The following is a 23,182-nucleotide window of genomic DNA, read 5'->3' as shown; positions in this document are numbered from 1 at the left end:
AAGCTCAAGGCACACTCGGTCTGTCGCAGGACAGGCATAAACGCTACTCTCCATCAAATTTACATCTCACACAAAGAGCCTGTGTGTCAGGGGTGCATGGGCTCCTTTTGAGTTTGGGAGAACGGGGCTTAAAAAGCTCTGAACCTGCAAAGCTCACTACACAGAGATCTCAGGGGGATGTGCAAACAAGGGCAATGCAAGGGAAAGGAATTATTATGTATTTATTATTATTTCTGCCTTTTATTTTCTTGAATCTGGGTTAGTTGGTGTGTTAGTTTTTCGCCTGAGCAGCTTTGTGTGAGGGCAGGTCTGAGTGGTCAGGATAATAAAAAAAAAAATCTCCCTCCTGTCTGTCTCAGTTTTCCACCTCACATTTCTTGCCCACTGTTGCAGCAGTCAGGCGGTGTAGTGCGAGAAGAAGGGGAAAAAAAAAAGGCTGAAAAAAAAAAGGGCCCCATTCTCTCATGAGGCTGACACGGATCTGCTGCTGATCCCTGTGTTTAAACAGCGGCCCGGGGGAGCAGGCGCCGCATTAGCATGCTAACGTGCTGCGTGAGGTCCGTGGGGGCGGCCCGCCGGGGAGAGACGGCTCGCAGCTGCGGCGGGCCGCGTGCCAGCCCCGCAGCCGCTCTCCCATTGTCACCCGTCAGGCAGCCTTCCCAAATCGCGTGCGGCCCCCGTCAGCACATCGGAGGCCTCTCCCCGCTGTCTGGTGGGCGTCACACTGTTTGTTCCCCCCCCCCCCCCACCATGAATGTGAAATGTGACCTCTGAGCGGGGAGCCTTGTGTCTCTGAGAGAGAGAGAGAGACCGAGGGCGGGCGTCAACACACTTTGGCAGTTCTGAGACTTCTCCCCCCGTCAGTACATTACACGAGACCCCGGGTCAGTTGCTGTAGTGAATTGCTGTAAATTTAGCTTTTTTTATCTCCCTGGCTGTTAGTAATGGCAAACAGCTGCTCCTAGCTCTGTTTGTTTCAACTCTAATAGAGCGTATCGCAGCCAATTGATAACCCATTTGCGGAAGGAGTTACAGCTTGTTTAGTAATTGTGAAACTGGGACCTAGGGCATCGCGAACACACACGCCGTTTCCACAAAACTGTTGATGTTGTCTCTACACGTGAACGTCGGTGGTTGGACTCAGTGTGGAAGGAGCGTGCTCCACCGTGGCAACTCCATTCTCATCCGGATCGCACCTCTCCGCATGGTTGTATGAAGGCTCCCTTGGGCGACCTGGTCACTTAATATGCTAATCCCAAACCATTTCTTTTGTTCACACAATCTCCTCTTGTGTTCTTAGTTTGCACAGAAAACAAAGGGAAATAATTGATCTGTGGAAGAAGAGAATGAAATTTGAAAGTCCCAGATGTGATATCTCTTTGTCTCTGTACGCATGGCAAACAGATCCGGAGCAGAGGTTTTCGTATGAAACCTACATCATATAGGCCGTTTACCGATTGACCAAGAACGAGAAGGGATTAACCCTGAATCTTAATCAGGTTCTTTAAAGTTCTTTAAATGATATTGATATTATTCCATATGTTTCAATTTATTCCAAAGTGTAACTGATGGAAAGTGTGCTTATAGTGTGATGAGGTGGTAATGTTGATGTGGAAAACTAACCTTTTATTCTTCGGTGTTTCTCAGACAGAAAACTGAATGTTATACTGTAGATAGAATTATAATTCAAGTGAGAATTGAATAGTCTTAAATAGGAACTCTGTTTGGGATTTTGTGAGCCAGCAGATCTGTGCTGTGTTTGAATTTTGTGTGGGTGAGGGGTCAGATGGCGAACCGTTCCAGCCCCTCACCGTGCTCCCAACTTGCCACCCCCAGTCTGATAATGATGTTTTGGAGAATGCTAAAGGCATGCGCTCAGGGCTGAAATAACGGCCGCCTTGCTCAGAGAGTGAAGGGAAAGCCAGAGAGTGGCGTGCCGGGCTGATGAGTCAGCGTGCAGGGGAACGCTGGAGCCTCCTCGGAGAGCCTCTCCTCAGCAAGCGCTCTGAGAAACACCTGCACTCCTGCGTGGCCCGGTGTGCGACGTGCTGCATTCCCGCCTAATGCGGGAGGGCCGCTGTTGCTCTGCCGGCCACAGCCCCAACTGTCTGTCTGTGTGCCATCCCACAGCTGCTGTCTGTCTGTGGGCCTGCCTGTCTGCTGTCCAACAGCTGCTGCTTTGTCTGTCTGTCTGTCTGTCTGTATGTATGTTTGTCTGCTGTCCAACAGCTACTGCTTTCTGTCTATCTGTCTGTCTGTCTGTCTGCTGTCTAATAGCTTCCTCTTTCTGACTGTCTGCTGCTATCTGTCTGTCCACCTCTCTGTCAGTGGTCTCCTTAACTGTATGACTCTCTTTCTGTCTCCTGGTCTATCAGCCAAACTGTCCCCAGTGCCTCCATGAGTCTGCCTGTCTGCTTGCCTGTTTCTGTCTGCCTAATGGTCGGTGTCTGACTGTGACTGCGGCCTCCAGCTGGCTGGCCATCCTTCAGTTGTTAGTCTGTGGTGCTCTGCCTGCTAGTAGCTACTTTTTACATTTATACAGCTGGATATTTACAGAGGCAGTTGTGGGTAAAGTACCTTTTCCAACGGTACAGCAGCAGTGCCCAGTGGGGAATCTAACCAGGAACCTTTTAGTTACAAGCCCTGCTCCTTAACACTATGCTACACTGCCAGCCACCCACCTTGTCTTATGAGAGTTCCTGGATGCTGGAACACAGACTCAGTCCTACAGTTACCAGATGCCTCTGGGTATGTTGCACGAGGAGAGCCCCGCCCTTGCCCTGCTAGGGCAAACCTGCACATGCGCACAGACACAGGTACAGAAATGGAAGAACAGGGAAAACCACATTGCTGAAGACGATTCTCACGTCAGAGTGCTTTATCTGTGCACCTGACTCCCTTTCACACCAGGGACCCATCTAAATTATACGGTCCATTGTTCCTACTGATTGTTTGCCAGCGAGAAATGTATTAATTGAGCCTCAGCACTTTATTTGTTTTTTCCATCATGTGTGTCAATGTGCTGTGCTGGCAAGACAGCTTTGGCAGCTCCTCTGTGGAGCTGTGGACCCCCATGGTGTGTACAGTAGTCTGCCGCACACTCACACCTGTGGGAATTCACTGTCAGGGACATGACGAGGGACAGGTGCTGAAACAATACTGATAAGAGCGGGGATGAATGATAATGGAACGGATGCGTGATACCAAGCTGTGACACTCGGGGCAGGATATCCTTCACTGTTCCAGGAAAGAAAAAGTCCTTGTTTCCGCTCGGCGCATTTTCTCAAAAAAAAAAGAAAAAAAAAAGGGAAGCCAGCCCTGAGAATGTTTTAAGCGTTTTCCACTGAACCGTGACTAATTGGGAATTCACCCTAACGAACCCACCCTCTTCCCCAACAAAGCTTTCACAAGCAGCGGCTTGGAGTGATGATCCGGGTCACGCTGTACTCCCGGACTACTTCAGAAGATGTGGCCGTTCTCGTCTGCCTTGTCAAATCAAACGCACGAATGAAAAATGAATTGGCCTCCACTGAAATTCTCACACCCCCCAAAGGCTATGACAGTGGCATGTTGAGAGCGTAGGGGTGCGTCAGTCACACGGACCGCCCTGCCCCCGGGCGTGCAGGCGAGGCCACGAGTATACAAAGGGGACTGAGACGGGGCAGAGTGCTCTCGGCTGGAGAGGAAGGGGGCGGGGGTGGGGGGTGAGAGGGCGAGGGGGCTGGGGGGTGGAGCCGCGCGCTGGCTGGAGCCCATCTGTGCCGCGGGCAGCCCTAGCAGGCAGGCCCACTTCCTCTGGGGTCCCCGCACCTCCGCTGGCCCCATGACATCATCTACAGGGAGAGGGGAGGGAGGGGGACGGTTTCGGGCTGGTGGCTGCAGGCTGTCAGAGCAGCAAACTCTTCTCCCGCTCACCTCAAAAAAACGTCCAGGGAACGGGATTTTGTCTGAGTGTGGGTTCTGAATGAGGGGGACCTAACGCTTCGCTCACAAGCTTCTCCTGGAAGTTGTGGACGAGAGAACAAGTGAAGAGCTGAGTAACCTGTGAAAATGGCGGGGAGTCTCAGACTCGGCCAGGGATGTCGTCACCCGTTTCACACGTCTGCGAGACGCCCTGTTTCTCCAAAGGGCACTGGGTACGGGCCAGCGGCTGTGGAAGGGCTGTAGGGCTGTAAAGGGCTGTGACAGGAAGTCTATCAGTAATTCACCTGCTGCGACAGTGGCCTGCTGGCAACCCCGCTCTGCCCTGAAGACGAATGATAAAACCGTCCCTCCTCTCCGTGAGGGGCTGGGTTCCCGAAACCTCACTCGAGCATTACCACATGGCATCAGCTTAATGTCATTTCTTCTCAAGAAATTGCATCTATGTTTGATGCAATTTGACCCAGGGCCTACAGCATCTTCTTGAATGATGCCATTGAGGTGCGCTACACGCATAAGCGACACATTACAAACCTCCTTTACATGTGTTACACCCTGTATTCCTTTTAAGCACCCTTAGGAAACACACTGACATGCTGACAGGCTGGCATCTGGCAGTACCTGAATGTGATTGTGTAAACTGCCAGACAGGCCTTGACTTACGGTTAATCAGGCTTTAATCACTGTGGAGCAATAGGCTTTGGTGACAGTGGGGTGGCTGGAGCTTATTCAATAGGCCAATAAATTGAAAGTCAAAAGGTCACGTAGTTTAATGTGGAGCCCGTATGAAGGCATTGATTTGACCTGTGCTGCTGTGTGGACCTTTTTAATTAAAAATCAAAGTTACAATTCAATATTTAAATATTTATAAAGGGAGCTGACACTTGCTTTTTAGTATGCTTGTATGCTTGCTAGTGTTGTCAAGGGCACCTCTGACAGGTCAGTGTTTGTGTATCTGTCTGTGTGCAGGTGTGTTAATTTGGGAAGAAGGAGAATTGGGTTCCTCTCTTTATGGGGTCTGAACCCGTTTTACTTAAGTGAGCCCCTGTATAAACAGTACCGTGGCTCCGTATATAAAGATAAGCCTCTGCCATCTATGCCCCCCCCCTCCCCTCTGCCACCTGCATTCAGCCCCATTCCTCCCCCAAAATGAACCTTAACCCCCATCTTGAGGCGAAGGTAGCACCGCTGCATTCGTGGCAGCTGCTGTTAATTGGCACGGGCCTGGATCTCATATCCCCCCTGCCCGTGACAGCGGGGTCGCAAGGCTGACAGCTCCCGTCGCCATGGATACGCCCATCAGCCCCCGGCTCCGGAGTGCCAGGTGCCCCGCTGCGGGGCCAGATTGGGTCACTTTACTGTATCCGTGTAACTGCCACTGCCATTCATGCCTCCATTAGCGGCTGGGCTCAACTGAATCTTTTGGCACCTCTATTGTTACTGACTCCGTATTTTTTATCTCTAGTAAAGTCAGATTGAATGCAGATGGTTTTGAACATGCTTACGAGGGTGGAGTTTTTTTTGGCAGGGAAACGACCGTTTACAATGGTGCTGTGGCTGCAGGAGCGATACGCCTGGCTGTGTGGCGGTTTCCGTGGAAAGGGCTCGGTTGCACAGGAGCTGTTTCTTTGGTAGGGAGAGGAATTCGGAAGGAGGACAGCGGTAATCTCACTAGAATGGCACTGCTGGGCGGAGCCTCTGGATTACGAGCCAGAGTGTGTATGTGTGATTGTGCGTGTTTGTGTGTGTGAGAATCCAGCGCCCAGATGGCCCGCCCATGCCGCTGAGTCAGACGGGAGTACGAGCCGAAATGACTAACGCCGCACGGCAGTGAAGTTGACTGTCTGGTTTCTGAATGGCTTTCTCGTTTTGTTTATTTAAAGTGGGCAGCATCCGGGCCCTCCTTAAGATCAGCCTCAAACCGAAGTGCACCGTTTGAAGGAGCCGGAGCCCCAACAGCTGTACGTGCTGTTTTTTTAAGATCTTCCTCAGCTGCTTGGGGTTAAAGGTCAGAGACCAGAGGTCAACACCTGCTCCACCTACTCTGTTGAGTCATTGTTAATGAGCTTCCCAAAAAAGACCATATGTGGCCACAGTTAAGCACACAGTTGTATCAGTGTGTCTTAAAGCTGATACATTGATTTATTATTGAATGAGAATGTTAAGCATGTCAGGATAGAGATTTTAATGTAACTATATGCCTAAATTACCATTGTTTTTCTACAGGTCTTGTTTAAACCTGCCCTTATTCCTTCTTTTTCAGTGGTTTGTGCATAGTTTGTTTAACCACATACTTATGATTCATAAGTTAAGCTTTGCCATGCATTGAGATACGTTTGCATGCATTTTAACCTTTCCTTCTGCAATACGCTTTGTCCTTAACTTTTACTAATTTGCGCAGGTAAATGTTGCAACTGACTTTATCTTCTTACACAGTCAGGGGCCGTAAAACAGGATCTTAGCTTTTTCAGCACACACCAAACACAGATTCACTTCCAGACTGCTTTGCCTTACTTCCTTTGAAAGTCACTGGAGTGAATGAATAGTGTATGAAGTGCCAAGTGAGCGGGATCCTTCAGCGTCAGGAAGCACGGTTTACATGTTTCCTCGAGGAGGACGACATTGCAGGAAACGCGAGGAAGCGGCTTGTTTACAAAAGGTGCTTTCAGCAGGCCTGCTTTGGTGAACTTCCTATCCGTTATCAAACTCCTGACACAAAAAAATGAGACCGTGGTCTGTCAAGAGTGTTGCTGTTTAGTGATATGACGAATTCCAAAGATCCAAGAAGGATGGGATTAAACAGAGCAGTCATCCATGTTTGGAGCCGTGGCTCTTGGCTTTTGAGTAGGAATATGTCCATGTCTGCTCACTGTGGAGCTGTAGTCCTGGGCACTTTGTTTGGCAGATTACGCAACTGTGTTTATTTACTGTGTTCTGATAGGAGGGCGAGGCGTGCTTTTCTTGTTGGTCAACTAGGCAGTGTGATAAGGACTCTTCCAGTGAATTTTGAGGTATCTGAAGAGTTGGAGATTCTCCAGGACTAGCCATTAATTAGTCCTGGAGAATCCTGTTGAATGTCAAATGTGTGATGGGAACTTCTTGCAGATGCGTATGTTTTCTAGTCTGCGGTGCCCCCTTGTGGCAGAAGTGAAATCTGTCCACTGTAAAATCATGTTTCTGGAGGTCTGTGGGATGCTGGATTTTGTGCCTTCTTGTTTCTTCATTGTTTAATTGAAATAATTTGGATGATTATTTGCCTAAAATGGTGCTAAAATTTAAATTAGTTGTTGACTGAAAAGCATATACATCCTGAATACTGTAAATGCTGGAATTAGTACAGTAAAATAACTGGGTAGGGTGGACATCTATCATTCCATGTTTTATTTACTTCAACAGAGTCATTGATTGTATGGGCATCACAATGTTTGATTTCATGTGTACAAAAAATGGATTAAAAAAGACAAAAGTTTAAAAATAAGTAAAACACAACAGAAAAGACTTGCAGAGTAAATGCATTTCAGAAACATACTACAATTCTTCTAGCACAGAAAACAATGCTAGTTTTGTAGAAGAAATTGTGCAGTGGGGTAGTGTGGAATCGTATCTCAAAAGGAGTATTTTAATAAAAAGGTCAAGATGATATTGTATGATGCTCATTTTAATTATAGCTATTCATCTAGTGATTTATTATAGGAGGTGACAGATGGAAGGTCATCTAAATCATCTTTTATTCTGTTATTCACCACTAGTGGTAGGTTGAGGGTATGGAGGTTACTAAGATTTGTAGGTGATATTTAGGTCCCTAAGTATGAAATGCCTTGAAATATTGGTGTCTTGATTATACATGTTCTTTCAGTTTAGTGTGATGTAGGGCTGCAGGAATTTGACATGAGGTGGAGAAAATGAACTCATGGCAAGAGGAGAGGCCATTTTGGATGACAGAGTTGTTATTTTTAATAATTTTGCGAATGGTTTACCAGATCCACACTGCTTTAAAATCACAATTCAAATCACCTATCAAATGCCACACCTGCATCTAGAAAGAGTATTAATGGCTTTTTTGGAAGATGAATTTGAAGTATATTTTTATTTATATGGATATAACATATGTTTCCATCCTGGAATGAAACAGTCATGGCAAGTGTTCGCATGCCATGCTTGCCATAAAATATAACTAAACCTGCACATGCACACACATACATACACACAAATGTGTACATATATGTCACATGCACTGCTTCAGCTGAAAGATTTGTCACGAGTAGTATGATTTATTTGTGAGAATTGCAACTCTTTTGATTTGTGGGAAGCAGAATAGATCTGGCTAATCCAAGTGGGTTTTTCTTTTTGCTTATGGGAGCTTTGTTTCTGTCAGTAAACGTAAATCTCACTTTAGCCTATATAAGTGATTGAGAATGTTAGTTCTTTTAGCAGGGAAATGGATGCCGCAAATATTCCTGGAGATTAATTTTATGGACTGTGACATAACAAAAACCACAAATTCCTCATTGAGTTATCTGACGATCAAGTATGATCACCGTGGATAGGAATGCATGCTAAGCCGAAACAGAGGGGAGCATAGTGAGACACACAATATACAGTAGAGGGTAGATCTATAGACATAAGTATGTAATGTACCATGTAGAAAGAATGTATATGGATGGAAACAGTGGGCAGGGTGTGGGTGGTGTTGTGGATGGTCTGGAGCCAAGGAAACCAAACTGTAAATCAGCCGTTATTTGGTTGAGGCCTGAAGGGAATTTGTGTTGAGACTCAAATGATGGATTACAAAGATAGGGAGAGCAAATGCATGTTTGCTGCTATTGTTGATATATTATAGCCATAATTATTGTATTTGCGTGTTCACTACATAATCACTCAGTGCACGTGATTTCAGGTTGAGTCTGTGGGCACTAGGGATCTAAGGGATTGTGACCTGGTAGAGTAGAAATCACCAAACAATGTGGTAGAAGTCAAACTAAGCTAGGAAATTGCACAGAAAGGGAAAATTGGCAACAGGGGATGCTGTACAGAAGGCACATTATTATGGTTTTGTGACAGATTTTTTCTCTCAACTCAATGAATATCACCCGTTGGTGTGAATGGCATGTTAAAGCCCCTGGGAACCCTGGAATTTATCAGCAATCTCCCACTAAAGCCTTGCTGTGAATGGATCCACTTTCTCAACCCGAGGAATTTCTCACCTTGTGACCAAGTACAAAACAGTGCTACAAAACATGAGTGTAGCAGCCGGCCCTGAATGTCACTGATTCTGACGGGTTCCGGGTATTTACACACTGACATGAGAGGACCATCGTGTTTGCTAGCACAGATCAGAGATCTCCAGACTACTCAGCCTTGCTGACTGTAAAATATATAATGCCACATTATCACTTAAGGAAAGTATGAACTTGATTGTAGGACCTCAGCAAATAAACAGTGATTGTTTAGAGTTGGCTATCAGAGATATTCTTTGGTGGAACACGTCAAACATGTACCGGTCACGTCACTCTTTTTTGTAACTTATTTTCTTAGACCATAGGATGTAATTTTGTATTATGAAGGTCCATGATTGACAGAAAGTTTTTCCCTTTGGTTGTGTATAAATACATACGCGCAGTCACAATATGCGAGCGTTCACTTTGTCATGTATTCTTCTATCCCGGAACATGACATATGCTGAATGTGTGCATGTCCTGTTTGTCTTTCCAGGCCATTGTCATGCATAATTAACACCGTCCATTCACAACAGCTCCCCCTGCTGGGGTAATAAAGATTAAAGCAGAGCAAACCATGTCAGTGTTCAAATCTGACCACTCACTTCACCTTCCTCGCTGGATTTTATAGTCATGATTTTCTGAAAATAGAAACAAAAGACAATATCTGTTTTGCAAATTTTCCTTGATCAACTGTACAGCAAACATTTTACAGCAAACTGTACAGAATTAATTTCAGAATGAACTAACAACGATTTCTGGGGTATCTGACGAGACACAAGATGTGATTTGTGCATTGCCTGTAAAATTCTGAGTATTTATGCCTGGTTATGTCCATAATATATGGTGTATAATATGTAATATGTAGCAATTCAGACATTTTTGTAATAGTCTTCCTTAAGAGTTATTTTATTGAAACATTGAAAACTGAGCTCTTATTCATCGTTTTCCATGAAGGCTTTTTGAGGAATTTCTCAGGTATTATTTTGTCTGGATTTTAGTGGAATGTGAGTGCTGGTCAAAAAAGCAGTTCACTCAAGACAATTAAACACCATGAATACACGGGGCAAGTGGGCACACCTGGAAGAGTATATTAACTGAATTCTGAGGAAGGCCTCGAAACTGCGAATCTCCTCTCCCGTTCCCCCCCAGCCACATGCTGTTGACCCCCAGGAAGAGCCTCCAGAAGCAGCCAGGAGCCCTGGTGCCGCACTTCACTGACACCACAGCGCTGTTGCTGGGCTACCACTTCCTGTGGGGCCCAGTAGCACTCTGTGGTTGCTAGGAGAGGCAGCTACTATGGAGATAGACACCTGCTGATTCTCATATAGCCTAATCCATCTCACACCGGAACCCTGCTTGTCCTTGGATAGATCTTGTGTGAGAGCAGTACCTTTGGATGCTAATGAGAAGTGCTTTATTTTCTTTCATAAGAGAAAAACTATTCTTCAAAGAAACTCTATTCTAGTCCCCTGATGTTATGCCTGCCTTTCTCTGTGGTGATTACCAGCTTTCTGTACAACTGCTGTACAGAGGGTGGATGGAATCAAAGTAGACTGCTGCAAATCAGTACATTGTCAGTTATATCAGTTATAAATGCATTAAAAAGAGTAAAAACAAACAAGCAAAATTAGCTTTCTGAGCTTTAAAGTATCATGGGTAGTGCAGAACCTCTTATTTGACTGTCATTCTCACATAAATGGTCATGTGACCAGTGTAAACAAGGACTTACGGGAGTGCATTATAAGGTGAATTGACTCAAATATAGCAATAGGTAGGGCCCATATAATAACATAGATTTCCTGGATTTTTGTGTTTAAGATGAACACTTCCAGATGCTCTGCTGAGTCACCTGCTTGTGCTGTTAGGAAAACCAGACTGCGGCCCTCAGCTCTCTGGATCTCACTTTGGGGCAGCAGTGTGTTTAAACAAGGGGTCAGCAGGTTAGAGGGCACTGCATTTAAGCAGGGGGTGGAAAACCTTGGGGGCGCACTGTTTTTGTGCCCTTGACTGAGGTGCTGAACATCAATCAATCTATTATAAACTCTCACCTCTAAAAAGGGGTAATAAAATATAAAGACTTTACAAGTGTGGTGTCTTAATGTGTGGGTGTGTGGGGTGTGGTGTAGGTCTTACTGTGTGGAGCCCTTTATTCTGCCTGTGTCTGGGGCCTCACATGGCTAATTGCCAAAGTGGTCCATGCTCTGAGCCGAGCCCCCTGGGTAATCCCATCAGCATCATCGATACTCTGAGCTTCATTGATAGCTGAACTGCTGGCCTGCCTGCAGCACGGGGTCATGCCTGATCTGCATTAGCGAGACATACCCTCTCTAAAAGCTTGTGTGTATGTGTGTGCGTGTGTGTGTGTGATAGACCAGCTGACCCCTCTGCAGTCACAAAGTCTTCCTCTTACGCGATTGTCTTCTCTCAGCCTGTGTTATTAAACAAATCATAATAAGCTTATTTTGTGTTCTCTTCTGTTTTAGGCAGCCTCGGATTTGGTGTGAACTTTCGAAATGCCCTGCCAGCTTTCGGAGAGTGTATGTCTGAGTAGTTACTTAAAATTGTTGTTAAGGCTGATCGATCAGTCTGACGACTCATGTGGCACCAGGAAGTAGACATTCTATTGACCTTTTTGCACTGTCCAATCCACAAAATGTCTGGACGCTCAGTGTTTAGATGCATGACCTGCACTCCATCCGAACCTGTTCCCAGGTGCCTGTGCACAAAGCCAGCCGCACATCCTCTTTGGTACGGCCTGCGGAGCAGTAAGGGTTTGGTGTGGTCGCAGGACGAGGAGAGGCATGAGACAGTGGGGTCCCGTGCGAGTGCTGTGTCCCCCCTCCACCCCAGCGGCCTGCCCCTGGAGTCAGCAGGTGAAACCCAAGGCGGGCTCCTGGAAGAATGCGCCGAGGTCAGCAATGCTGCTCCAGGGTCAGGGCTATAAATACATGCAGTGTGAGAGAGGTGGGTGACAGAAAGAGAGAGAGAGAGAGAGAGCGTCACAGATCAATCAGAATGTGAGGAGGCCTGCTGCAGGAGATGAGGATGGGTCACAGGGCGGGGCATGTGTGGCAGGGCGGGGGGAACAAGTTCAAATGGAATACAGGTCATGCATGAGCCTGTCACATAACTGCTTACAGATATTGCCAAATGATTCTCAAAATTATGTACGATAATCACAATACATACAGCAGGGAATAAATACTATGAATAGAATATTAAGTGTGATACCTGTTATACCATTATAAGTAGCATATCATGTGACTTATAAATGACTTGTCTGTAACTGTAATTGCCTCAGGGACTGCAGCCAATTGTGTGTGCTTCTGCCTCTAAATCTGACTGTTCAGGGTGTGCTTAGTTACAGAGTAAAGCTAGTGAACACTTTCACTATAAACTGCTATCCTTGACTGAGAAGACTGTGAGAGAATAAACAACATGACCGACACTTGACCCCCTGAACTCCAGCAGTAGTGTCTTGAGGCAGCCACCCCCTCCGGCTCTGGGAGGCCCTGTGTTTTCTCTTACTGGGACACAAATTCTGTGGCATTGGTGCTACAGTAAACAGCAAAGCCAGTGATGAGCACTGCCCCTTACAACACGCTCAGCGGTGTGAGGCTGCAGGGGCTCATGGGAAATCTGGCTCTGATACACTGCAGTGAACAGTTGGCCTGGAGTCGTCCAGAACACGCTTTCTGTTCTCTCCCTCTGAGAGCTGATGCGTGCGGGCGGGACAGGATAGCACAGGATAGCAGCAGAATGGCTTCCACCCAGGCCCAGACACAAACCAGATGGCCTAGTGGTGAGTTATACGGGTCATTGTGTTATTAGCTGATTTATACGAGCCTTGTGGCTCTTCATCAATGACTTGCCAACTTACAACAGGAGTCTTTTCATTCATCTCTTTTAGTTTCAGCAACAAGCTCAACAAGCAACAGCCAATAAAATGCATCAGATTGGTCTTTCACATGTTACCCTTAAAGACATCTCTCCTCCAGATTTACTTTGAAAAATGCACTTCTGACACTGTTAATGTGAGTTGTGGTGGGGCTAGTTCTTGCTACATACTACACAGTGCGTGTAGGTCAGTCAGTGGTCGGTCAGTTTCAGGTCAGGCCTCCCTCACATATTCTTAGTCAGAATAATTTATATGATGCATTTTTGTGTTAAGTCAAGAAAAGATATCAGATATATTATAATTTTGTTCTGAAATATCCAGTCTGTGGAAAGCCAGAGTTCCATTTGAAAGCAGAATTACCCTTCTTGGTTTCACTTTCTGTCTTCCTCTGTTTGAGCGTCTCATTTCAGAAAATAAACCCCGCTCCAAAAGCTGTGAGTAAACAATATAACGATATCCTACTTTCCCCTCTTTGTTTCTGCTTTGTGTCCTGCGGTGAAACGCGCAGAGCCTCTTATTTCTGCCCTCTGGTTTTTAAAGAGCTGGATTCTTGCTTTATACAAGCTCGGGCCATGAAAACAGGCAGGCCATAATTACAGAGTCCTGGTCCAGCTCTGTAAAGAGGTGGGGGGGGGGGGGGGGAGGCCTCCAGAGCCAGCAGACCCAGTCAGCCCAGCACCCCCTCCTTTGCCCAAACTTCAAAAAGCCTCTCCCTGCACTTGGACCCGACCACAAAGACCGTTTGAGTGGCTTCCCAACCACCCACCTTAAAATAGCCCAACACCCTCACACACACAAAATAAAATCCACTTATAAAAACGGGAACAGAACCCAATAAAAAAAGCCTCCCTTTCAAACTGCAGTTAAAAATGAGTTTGGGAAGAAATTGGGAGAGATTTCAATTTAGAATTGCACAGTGGCCAATTTGGTGTTCCGTTACTGTGGTGCGAGGTTACCAGGAGTTTCTGCTAGATCTGAGCAGAGTTTAGAGTGTGATTCACTGTTACTGCTCCACTTAGGAGTTAGGAGTCCAGTAGGAAATTTAAAATGTTTTGTTAGCAGATCAGAGGGTTTATTTATGGGGGAAAATGGCTAGTTTACCCTGCACTTTCACCCCAGACTCCAATATTGTACCACACACCTCACTATGTGTTGCACCTCACTGCTTGACCCTTGGCAATCTACTTAGCCACACTGACCAAAGAGTATACACACATGCTCTTTAAGAGGTGCCTCTGTTCTGTGCTGTATACATTAGTATTTAGCAGGCCGTTGTGTTTTCTCAAGATTGGTTTTGTTTACATTGAGATCAGCATTGTATACGGAAGGCTTTCAGCTCCTTCGCCAGCACACCCACGCAATCTTCGCTCACAATCTGTAGAAAGTGGTTTTAAAACATTAACACAAAATTTATGCGTTCATTTGAATAACAATCTTTGATGTGTATCTTTGATGTTTTTAATGTAAAATGGAATTTAAATAAACCACACTTGTGTTTTACAATGAGTTGGGCAGAAGAAATAAAGGCCTCGTTAAGTCATATTTGGAACTTACATAACTGGCACATTGCCCTTTGCTCCCAGTGCCAAACCAGGTCACGGGTATGATGGTTGTGTGTGTGTACTTGTTTGTGTAGCCAGGATGCCTAAAGTAAAGAGAGGACACATTCTCGCTTTTCTGGGCCGGTCAGGTTTCCTGCCGGCAACACCTTTTTAGAACCCAGCCCGGTGTCACACCCACAGCTGAAGCAGCCAGTCAGAATTGTCTGTTTTCCATCTGTATTTTAGCATTGAAAAGTAATCTAATTTTTCTTCTTATAACTGAAGTATTTTAACTAGAACAAACCAACTACCCGCTCAAGTGTGCTCAAAAGACTACTGCCAACAGTGACGCCTTTAACTCACACTGATGGCTGTTTCTGAGGAAGAAAAAGTCCCTAAATGAACTTTAACATTTTAACATCTGAGCATTTAGCATCTCACTTGCAGGTGGAATTCATTATAACATTTCTGGAAATAATTTGGATGTGAAAACTCAGCCTCAAAATGAACCTGCCCCTGGTTAGGGGTATATGTGGACGTGCAGTGGCTGGTGTTATCGTTGCTTGTAGGTTGGTCTGACCCTTGCCGATGGGCTCCGGCACGCAGCTCTCTGTAGAGCTCTCCCATCAGACCGCAGCTGTTCCTCTCCCGCTTATCTGTGGAATGTGCAGGGAGCTCAGATGAGCCTCCAAAGCAGCACTAGCATGCCCAGGGTTCCTGGAAAACGCACACGGCCGCTCTAGAGGAAAGAGTGCACTCCTCTTTATTTCACACCTTGTCATGTAATGAAATGGGTAAACTCTCATGCAGGCAGTGCTGCCAGCTGTACATGTTATAGATGTGATCTTCGCTGATTGATCAACCTCTTCATCAGTTTAGTTTCGTACAGAAGATTCCCAGCATTATGCTTAGCAATAATGATTTGCGGAAACTTTTACGTTTAGTAACTTACGGTAACTTGTGTCTTACACCGGATCATTGTATCGTCAATAATAATCATGACTGTGGGCTCATCACCTTTGTATGTTATTGTATCGGTACCATATAACAATATTGTGCCCATCAGATTACATGTCATTGTTCTACAAAATTGTAATGTAAAAAATGTGCTCATAAGAAATTGCTATTTAGTATTTTAGTTGATGCGATAATCTGTCCAGTTTAATCAGTGAATTGCAGCAGCCCTAATTGTAGTGTGTTTGAAACTGGAGCAGGGTTGTCCTGATGAGGCAGAGGCATTAGTGGGGTTCTGTAGTGGCTACAGGGCCTGGTCCTCTTTCCTGTTTGCCCTCAGAGCAGAGTATTTCCCTGCATACGGTTACGCTGGGTCCTTCAGTACCATCTCTTTGTTACACGGTTTATTTTGATGTCATTCGACTTGATTTAAAGCAGTGAAACTGCCCAGGGCTGCTGGCCTCAAATAACCTTTGAGAAATAGGAACCGCCAGGCTGTCTGCAGATGCTTTTCAGCAAATTATTGAATTGTGTGAAATAGATATTATTGATTTTGCAGTGTCCCCCTCCAGAATCAGCAGACTCCCCCCTGAGACATCTAAGCCCTCAGTGGTTTATCGTGATTGTAGTGTGTGTGTGTGTGTGTGTGTCTGTATATGTAGGGGGGGTTGGGGTAGAAGGCCCAGAGAGACGGAGACATAAAGCTGACCTTTACCCACACCTTCAAAGCAACCGGCAGTAGACAGCATTTCCTAAAAACCAAGCTGTCCATCTCAGAGAGCGGTAATCAATGCAGCCATGACAGACACTTTAGAGAATTAGCTCGGGACACTTCGCCCCTATGCAGGGATCAGGCCTATTGTTGTGGTGACAGAGGGGACCGATGTCAGGACAGCACCGCTCAAGTGGGTGCGGGCTTTGTGGAATTTATGTCATTTAAACTGGTCTGGGCTCCCTCAATGTTTCCCCACTGGCTTTGGACCGCGTCAGCCCCGGCATTGCAGACGCTGTAAAGCATTCTTGCTGTTCTTGACCCGCTGAGCTATGAGATGCTTAGAGATAGAGTGCATTCCACCAACAGGACTTGCGGCCTGACACACCAGGTCTTGAACTGGGTCACGCCTCACACAGAATATCACCCCTGCGGGATCCAGCCTCTGTGTGCTGATGCACCAAACATAGCCATTCTTCAAGTAGCACAATGATTCCCTATGACTCCTAGCACCCAAAAAATCCTGCTTTAAGCACATATTTCTCTCAATGACCGTATATTAAAAACATTGAAACCCGAAGTGTGTTCCTTATGTCCAGTCTACTCCGTAAATTTCGTTTTTGTTGCCGTCATTATGGAAAACCTCGCTTCGCAGAGATAGGATGTTGGAAATGGAAGCAGTGTTTTCAGTGCTTTTGTGCTTTTCTCAGGATATTCAGCCTTGATTTTAACGACTTTTTATCATGTCAGCTAGCTAGCTAGTACAGAGTTGGCAACACAGCTCAAGCAGACCGTATAGTAAGTGATGAACTTGTGGCGCACGCGTTACTCAAGTTCAAAATCTGCAAACTGTTGTGGGCGTGAGAGATATTAGAGTGGTGCAAAAAGGACCAATAGACCGCACCAAGTTCAATGTAATTACTGCGCGACTAGCCTATAATCGTATATAATTATGATTACTTTATTATACAGATTAAAAAAAAATTAAAAAATAAATTATTTATCCTTTCTGTGCGGCCCGGTAGCGAATGTGCCGTGGCCGGTGCCCCGTGGTTGGGGACCGCTGCATTAGGCTGATGAATGCGTTGAACACCACAGAGCCAGGACTCTGTCAGTAGCTCTCCGTTTGAGGCTGCATCAGCGCCTGTGTCCTGTTATCTGTCCCTTCATCTGTGCGCAGAGCGACCTCTTCAATTATTGATATCGTGTGACAGCGGGGGCCCGCCTTTCATTACGCTGCAAGGGACAAAGGTCCTGCAACTCAGCAGAATCATTAAGTCAGGGGACTGGCGGCGCTCTCCTCCGGGCTGATCTGAGGTCAGCCAGGTGTCCGCGGAGATTTGGGGGGGCGGGTTGGGGTACGCCTTAACAGCTTATTGTCCGTAGTGTGCTGATGCAAGACCCAGTGGGCAACAGAGCAAACGTCTAAGGTTTATGTAAGCACGTTTCCTTACACAACAAGTCATAAATAAGTAATTATTCACTTTCTCATTAACCCTGCGTTGACCCTTTATTATCAGCTGCACAGGACTTGTTTACATCTGCAGACTTGTTACTTATACAGTCACCATGCCTTTGCAGTGTGCTTCCTCCCCAGTTAATGCAACATGTGCCCATATCTAATCATGCAGATCCAAGATTTATGAATCAGGGCCCAGTGGGCCAACCTGGCCAATTAAGGTCAGTGTCCTGTCACTCAATGAACTGTTAATCATTTAATCCAGCTATTGTAATTACAGCTAGTATTTAACCAGTCTAACTTCTCTTGTAATTCCTAGTCTTTGAGTTATTAGTGGAAAAGCTGCAGGATTCAACAATGCAAGCATGGAGTGGGCAGGTTTCAGAGAGAATTGTTATTGTAAGCACTATAGGCTTTCTATGATTACAGTTCATTAATTACATTGGTTGCGTGGTTCACAATGTCAGTGTGTGTCTGTATTGTTTTTGTGTAAATTTAAAAAAGAGAAATGTAAACCCCCTTTCTGAAAGCACCTTCAGTCCAGGAGTGACCCTGTCACAGTGATATCCCACAGTGCTCCTCTCTAGAGGGGGGGTTTTATGGTATATCAGTTACATCGGAGTGGGCTGGCTCACTGTGGCCCGGGAGAACGTGTTTATCCTGCTGCCTGGTTTGCCCACACAATCGAGGGTTTTTCCTTTCCCAAAGCGGACCCCCCCCTTCCCCCCCGCCCCGCCCGGCCCCGTGTGGTCGCAGCCCCGTGTGAAGGCCGCTCCCACATCTTCCCTCAGGGCATCTTTTCATTTGCGCTGCGGAGACTAATGTGCCTCCCCTATTTCTGTCTTCACATAGCCTTGTGGAATATGCTACCTCTGGGAGATTTAGTGGTCTAGAGAGAGCTTAGGCTCTGTTAGGGGGGAGCAAGTCTGTGCTTACGGGGTTGGAGTTATCAGAGAGGCAAACCAAAACACCTGTTGCCTCCCCCACCTTCTCTGTTTTCCCTCTCTCTCTTTCTGTGTTTGTCTCTCTCTCCCTGTTTTCTCTCTGTGTTTCTCTCTCTCTCTCTCTCTCTCTCTCACTCACTCTCTTTCTGTTTGCATGTGGTTTGTTTGCCTGCCCTGCCTGTTGATTCGGTCAGCGAGGCGCTCAGGGGCGGAGCCGGTTGGCTGCCCTGCTGAAGGCAGGAACCCATTCCAGAATCAGGTCCCTCCAAGTCAGGGAGCAGGGAGTGGCTGTGGCCCCGGCACCTGGGGGGAAGGAGAAGGGGAGGGGCGGCGGGGGGAGAAGGGGAGGAGACTCACGCAGCGGTTGCCATGCCTGTTGACAGAAGAGGAGGGAGAGAGGGAGGGAGAGAGGGGTCGTATTTCAGTGGAAGACTTGCCCGTTGGTAATCCTAACCCCACAGCCTTTCAGTCCACTCCCTGAAGGTTTGCCACTGGCTCCTAATGAGAAGCCTGCGATGTTAGCGAGGGGCAGGAGAGCCGCGGAGCACAGACCCAAAGCTGGGACCACCGCGGCTGCGCCGGCCGGGTGAATCATTCACAGGCCTGGCCGTTGGCACACACTGACTGCGTGTGAGAGCAGATAAGAGATCTCCCTTGTGCTTTCCAGCCAGGGCACTTTGCATGCACTCGCCCACACGCGGCTTCCGGAAACACAGAAGGCAAACACGCACACACACAAACACACACATACACATGCGCACCCACTTACACACACACACACACACACACCGCAGTGGACATCTCTTCAAGCTGGAGAGCCACATGTCTTCTCCATGGACCGCTCACCAGCACCAGCCGCTTCTTCACAGTTCTGCACCGGACAGAGCGGGCCGGACTGCAACACGCGGATGATCGTGTCTTATCTGAACGCCCGTCAGCCCGAGAAGCTCAGCTGGACTTTTCAAACAGCAACCTTTGCTCCTTGGGGTTTTTAAACGGCGCCTGGCGGCTGGCGAAGAGGAAAAACAAAACGCTGCGTCTCTCTGGAGCTGCGTGCGGGGATCGCGGAGAGCGGGACTTACCGGCCAACTCTGAGGAATAAGGTGACTGCGCCCAGACTGGAGAGAGCAGAGAGGACTAATTACAGCTTATTCAATTCCACTCACAGAGGAGGACTTTGTGTAGATGCCGTGCTGGAGGAGGAAGCAGAAGGGTCTATCCTGCTTGAGTATCTTTTGGAACCTGGAGTGGATGATCACTGGACAAGGAAGAAGAGTAATGATTTTCCTGTGGTTGTTGAGCAGGGTACATTATTGAAGATGGGGAATACTTTTTTAGTGTGTGTTTGTGTGTTTTGATCTGAACTGAGGTGTATTTCTGGAGAACGGAGAACAGGTCTGATTTCTTTTTGTGAAGGGGGTACCCCTGGAGGGTGTGAGTAAGGCCTGCCCCCGTGGCGGAGAGAGAATCAGGGTCCGGGCCACATCTCTCTCAGCACCCGTCTGCCTCCCGCCGGGGGCAGGATGAGGAGGGACAGGAGCTCCGGATCCTTCCGGAAGGAGGGGAAGGAGAGGGCGGCCTCCATCCCACGCGCGCTCAGCTGGCTCAGCCTGTCCTCGCTGTCACGGCAGACGCGCCGTATCTTCCGCAGCCAGGGCGAGCTGGCCGCTGGGCCGCCGGGCGAGCCGGAGGAGGACGATGACGACTGGGTTTACACGCCCCAGCACCGCAAAGGTGAGGCCGGCAGCGTCTCACACCGGCGGTGCCTAACAGGTGTGCTGGACCTCTTACAGGCATTTTCTGGATCTGTTCCTCTCCTGTGGAACCTGACAGCTCTGTGTAACTGGCATTGTTTTAATATGTCAATGATAATTGACATGGAGAAAATGAGACAAACGTTGTAGTGTTCGTTCTCTTTTAGAGAGAACCATCTGTTTTATATTTTCTCTGGGTTTCGCTTAGTGATCTGGAGCCTCTGTGTTGAATGCAGTGAGTGTGTTTTGCAGGTAAATTCTGAGGCACCTGTTGTGAGGGTTCTGCTTTAGTAGCACAGAGGAGAGTTTCTCTCGACTCTGCTCATCACCACTTCCCAGGATTCCTTAAATAGGAGCAGGACAGGTCTGTGCTCTCTGCTGTCCCCTGTTCTCTGGGGAACGTACTGTATGTGCTCTGAGTGTCCATAGAAATACTGTATAGAATACAGGCTTTACCTCATGAGAGAAGAGATGTGTGGGTGTGCTTGGGTGTGTAGGTTTTGGTGAGTTTTTTGTCAGGATTGCACTGTTGCCCATGAGACTTGGCTCTCCTTTAGACAGCCCTTAAAAGACGAGGAAGTGATGTGTTTACGCACGGGGGAGAAGTAGGCCACGGCCCTTTATTGCTTGCTGTTGTGTGCCATATACACACCTTGCTTACAGAGGCCTTTGTGTTTGGTGAATTGTAGCATTGTGACAGGAGGTGGGTGGGGACACTGTGGGGTGTGTGGGGGTGTTAAAAGCATCCCGCCGAAGTTGAAAGTGACCCGGCGGAAACTGGAGTCACAGGCGGGCGGTGACGCTACTGGGCACCTGTGCCAACATAGCGGAGATGGTGACTCTTGGTAACAGCCGGGCCACGGCGCCTCAACAACCTGCTCTTTGAGGCAGGGGCTGCTGCCTTGAACCCCACACAGTGATGTGTATCAGTCAGTTGTACCAGGGCCAGCGGGGAGGGGGGTGTGGTCACAAGAGTTTTACAGTCCTCTTTATAACATCTGGCTGGAGCCAGGGGCAAAATTGGAGGTAAAGCAAAATTGGCATCATAACATGAACATGTTCACAATAGAGCTATTTTTACTGGTTAACTTCTGCTCATAGACTGGTGGAAAATGAGTGACTTTTTAAAAGGCCATGATGTAGGCAGGGAAGACTGTATTTGCATAGAAAAATAACACGCACGCACCAGTGATGCGATGTCACGTTGGCATTAAGCCCACAGCTGATTTGAGGTGGCTCTTTCATTGGCTGAAAAGTTACAATCTCTTGATTAATTCAAATTGTCAAGCAAAACAAACTCTACTGGTCAGAGTGGCAGGAACTAATGTGTACAACCTGAAATATTTCATTCTGCCAAGACTTTGCTGACTCCTCTAAAAGCAGTTTCAAGTAGTTTTAAGAGACACATAATACTGCAGGGTGTGCAAAAGGATGAGAGAACTGCAATAGACTACAAAATACTGTGTGTGCACTACCTGATCCATCACTATTACAGATTAAATATGACAAATTCAAATTTTGGTAAAAACAAAAGAAAAAGAATCTGGAAACCAGCAGGAGTGACTGTCTTATCAATCATCAGTTGGATTTATTTATTATTAAAAAGAACACACATCCCAAGAAAATGCAGGTGGAACAGAAAATATGTATTTATTTGGTGAAAACTTGATAGATGATAAAGTAGCAAGCCTGAAAGTAGTCAGCTTCCAGAAGGAGGCTCACACTTTTGACTCCAAGCTGGCAGAAATTTCTATCTGTGGCCTAGTCTGTTTTTCAATCTGTTTAGGAATTTAGGACTCTTCAGCCCTGGATTTTTGGGTTTTTACGAGCAGCTCATAATGAGGAAAGATCTGAGATGAAGCACAGCTTGGATTAAGTAGGCTGAGGTATGGTCTGGTTATGGCTTGAAAGGAGAAGCAGGAGGAAACGTGGAGCCTCCTGTACATTTCCAGGAACCTGACCCCGGTTGTTACTTATTCATTATCGTTTTATTCTCTCCAGTGGTGCGTGCGATGACTGAGGCCATCTTGTCAATGGAGTCTGTTCTCCATTGTAACCCGAATCTCCCAAGCGCTCGCTCGAGCAGAACAACAAATATCAAAGCGCTGGGGTGATTGCTGCCGATTTAGAAATGTCATGTGATTGATGATCTAGTCTGGCGCTGGAGATTTGTCCAGCAGTCCTGTGACGAGGTGGACCGTTCGGTTGTCATACCGAGTTGTAACTGAATCTGCTGTAATGTGAGTCCACACTCGGGGACAGTGTTGAGCAACCCAGCTGATGAAGGAGCACAGCGTTGCGCTCTTGTCTGGACTGTGACACCCGCCAGAAGGTGAGATGTTTGCCATTGGTTTTGGAGATGGAGCCTGCTGGATGGCAGGACCCTACAGCGTCTTCACTCATGCCGGGTGCCTGGGTGTCGCCCCCGAGGAGAAGGAGAGTGGCAGAGGGGACTTCCTAAAATTTCCATGCATTCTGTCCCCACCTACACGCACCTGTTCCATTTGTGGGCTGAAATTTACATGGATTAGTTGTAATTCTGCCCTTCTTCCATATTTGAGTCTGTTCTCCCAGGGGGTATTCCTTTACTTTCCATTTGTTCCCACTTAGGGAAAGACAGTGGAGGGGAAGTCCTGGTAGTGTGTCTGTGGTTGTTGTTTGTGTTCCCTGAATTTACTACACACTCAAATGAGATGCAGCTCACAGAATGGAGAACTCTGCTTAGAGGAAGAAATAATGCATGTGTTATGGTTCTAAACGCACTTTGTATCTGTTATATT

At 46.9% G+C, this 23,182-nt stretch overlaps 1 protein-coding gene across 2 annotated transcripts in view; it reads left to right on the top strand.

The window, feature by feature from the left end:
* nhsl1b (NHS-like 1b) overlaps positions 1-23,182 on the top strand; it is a 129,314-nt gene that overhangs the window by 33,740 nt on the left and 72,392 nt on the right. Inside the window, exon 1 of one of the 2 annotated variants that reach the window (XM_036549599.1) lies at positions 20,028-20,382. The exons of the other annotated variant lie outside the window; for it this stretch is intronic. Within the exon in view, the coding sequence (XP_036405492.1) occupies positions 20,172-20,382 (211 nt within the window). The 5' untranslated portion in view covers positions 20,028-20,171. Of the gene's footprint in view, positions 1-20,027; positions 20,383-23,182 lie in introns of those variants that run through there. 2 annotated transcript variants of the gene reach the window in all.

This window comes from Megalops cyprinoides, chromosome 17, assembly GCF_013368585.1.
Source record: "Megalops cyprinoides isolate fMegCyp1 chromosome 17, fMegCyp1.pri, whole genome shotgun sequence".
NCBI lineage: Eukaryota > Metazoa > Chordata > Actinopteri > Elopiformes > Megalopidae > Megalops > Megalops cyprinoides.
This window is presented reverse-complemented; position numbering and strand designations above follow the sequence as displayed.